The 1948-nt window shown below is 40.3% G+C and overlaps 1 protein-coding gene across 1 annotated transcript; it reads right to left on the bottom strand.

Moving 5' to 3' along the window:
* Positions 1 to 479: 479 nt before the first annotated feature.
* Positions 480 to 1694, bottom strand: LOC119513926 (arylamine N-acetyltransferase 1-like). Its single transcript, XM_037809394.1, has one exon. The coding sequence runs from the start codon at positions 1519 to 1521 to the stop codon at positions 649 to 651; it is 873 nt and encodes a 290-aa protein (XP_037665322.1). The 5' UTR covers positions 1522 to 1694; the 3' UTR covers positions 480 to 648.
* Positions 1695 to 1948: the final 254 nt, after the last annotated feature.

The raw sequence follows: 1948 nt of genomic DNA, 5'->3' as shown, positions 1-1948 counted from the left end.
TCTCATTGTGTTTTTGATTTGCATTTCCCTAATAGCCAGTGATGTTGAACATCTTCTCATGTGCTTTTTAGCCATTTGCATTTCCTCTTTGGAAAAACGCTTATTCAAGTCTTTTGTCCATTTTAAAATTAGGTTGTTTGTCTTTTTATTGTTGAGTTGTAGGATGTCTTTATATATTCTGGATATTAAGCCCTTATCGAATATGTGGTTTCCAAATATTTTCTCCCATTGAGTAGGTTGTCTTTTCACTTTTGCTATAAAGTCTTTTGATACACAAAAGTTTTTAATTTTGAAAGGGTTCCATTTATCTATTTTTTCTTTTGTTGCTTGTGCTTTGGGTATGAAGTCTATGAAAACCTTGCCTAACACAAGATCCTGAAGATGCATCCCTACATTTTCTTCTAGGATTTTTGTAGTCCTGGTTTTTATAATTAGGTCTTTGATCCATTTCGAGTTCATTTTTGTGTATAGTGTGAGATAGGGGTTCTCCTTCATTCTTTTGCATATGGATATCCAGTTCTCCTAGCACCATTTGTTGAAGAGACTATTCTTTCCCAATTGAGTGGACTTGGCAGCCTTGTCAAAAATTAATTGGCCATAAATGCAGAGGTCTATTTTTGAACTGAATACTAATCTTTGCTTTTTACCCTAAATGGTAAAAAATCGGTCACCATGTTTGGGGACAAGCTTTCCTTCCAAGTAAATATTAAAGAGGTTTCTCAGCACCTCTTCTACTTCTTCCTCATTCAGGGTCTTAAACTCTACCAGATCCATATTTTCCTTATAATTGAATTTTCTATAGGTGAGAGTGAAGCCCACTAAACAGTGAACTCCTTCTGGTGTCTGCAAAGAACAAAAGGATTTGCTTGTAAACACAGAGGCTGGAGATGTCTGAAGGAATGTATTCACAGACTCAAAATCTGCAATTGTTTGAGGCTCAAGAGTGAAGGAGTAGATTTTTCGGTATTTATTTTTCTCCAGGAGATCAGAATTAAGAAACTCTTGGTTTGGAAGATACTGCTCTCTCCTGAATTGATCCAGGGACCACATTTCTTCCTCCTGTGTCAGGCGGAAGATACAAGGGACCTGAGGCTGATCTTTCCCAGAAATAAGCTCCAGAGGCTGCCAAATCTGGTAGGATCTTCCAAACCTAGCATCCACAATGTAGTTTCTGCCACCGATGGTCACCTGCAGCAAGAGGTGAATCATCCTGCTGCTATATTTATCGACTAGACTGTTGTAAACATAACCTCCCAAAATTGTGGTCTCAAATCCCGTTGTGGTCAGAGCCCAGTACAGAAGGTGATTGACCTGGAGACACCACCCCCCTCGGTTCTTTCTCGCAACTTGATAAAAAATGGCCTCTATGCCCAGCTCCATGGCTCCCCCACAATGGATGTTAAGATTCTCAAAGGGGACGGCTCGGATCTGGTACTGAAGGATGTCAGTTAACATTTCCAAATCCAATTTCTTCCTAGAGTTTTTATAACCAATTCTTTCAAAATATGCTTCAATATCCATGGTCTCCAACAGAAACCTGGGTCCACCAGGGAAATGACAGAGTACAAGGGGCTCTAGCAGGTGCTGCGCTCAAATCCAATGGCAGCTCCAGAGTTGAGGAGGCAGTCACGTTGGATCCGTCTTCTGACACCAAGTAATGTCAACCGAGAAATGGTACAGTGAGCCAGCTCCCTCACGCCTGCAACCAGGAAGACTGTCTTGACATCCATTTTAACTGTTTGGTACTCAGAAGGACTATAGTCAAATACTAAGTACTTGGGGACAGAAATTCAGGATTAATCAGTTCTAAGTGGCTAAGAGCTAATAGGAATAATCATTCCACTGCCCCCTGCTTCCAACCTATGGCCTTGTACAAATGTACAGCTTTTAGCATTCACCAAAAGTTTCAAAATAAAACTCTAGATAGTCTGAAACTCTGGAAACTCAC

Source organism: Choloepus didactylus, chromosome 18 (assembly GCF_015220235.1).
Source record: "Choloepus didactylus isolate mChoDid1 chromosome 18, mChoDid1.pri, whole genome shotgun sequence".
NCBI lineage: Eukaryota > Metazoa > Chordata > Mammalia > Pilosa > Megalonychidae > Choloepus > Choloepus didactylus.
Note: the sequence above shows the minus strand (reverse complement) of the source record. Positions and strands in the feature narration are given on the sequence as shown.

Coding starts and splice junctions, on each gene's coding strand:
- LOC119513926 (XM_037809394.1), bottom strand. CDS start 1,521: ATGGATATTGAAGCATATTTTGAAAGAATTGGTTATAAAAACTCTAGG.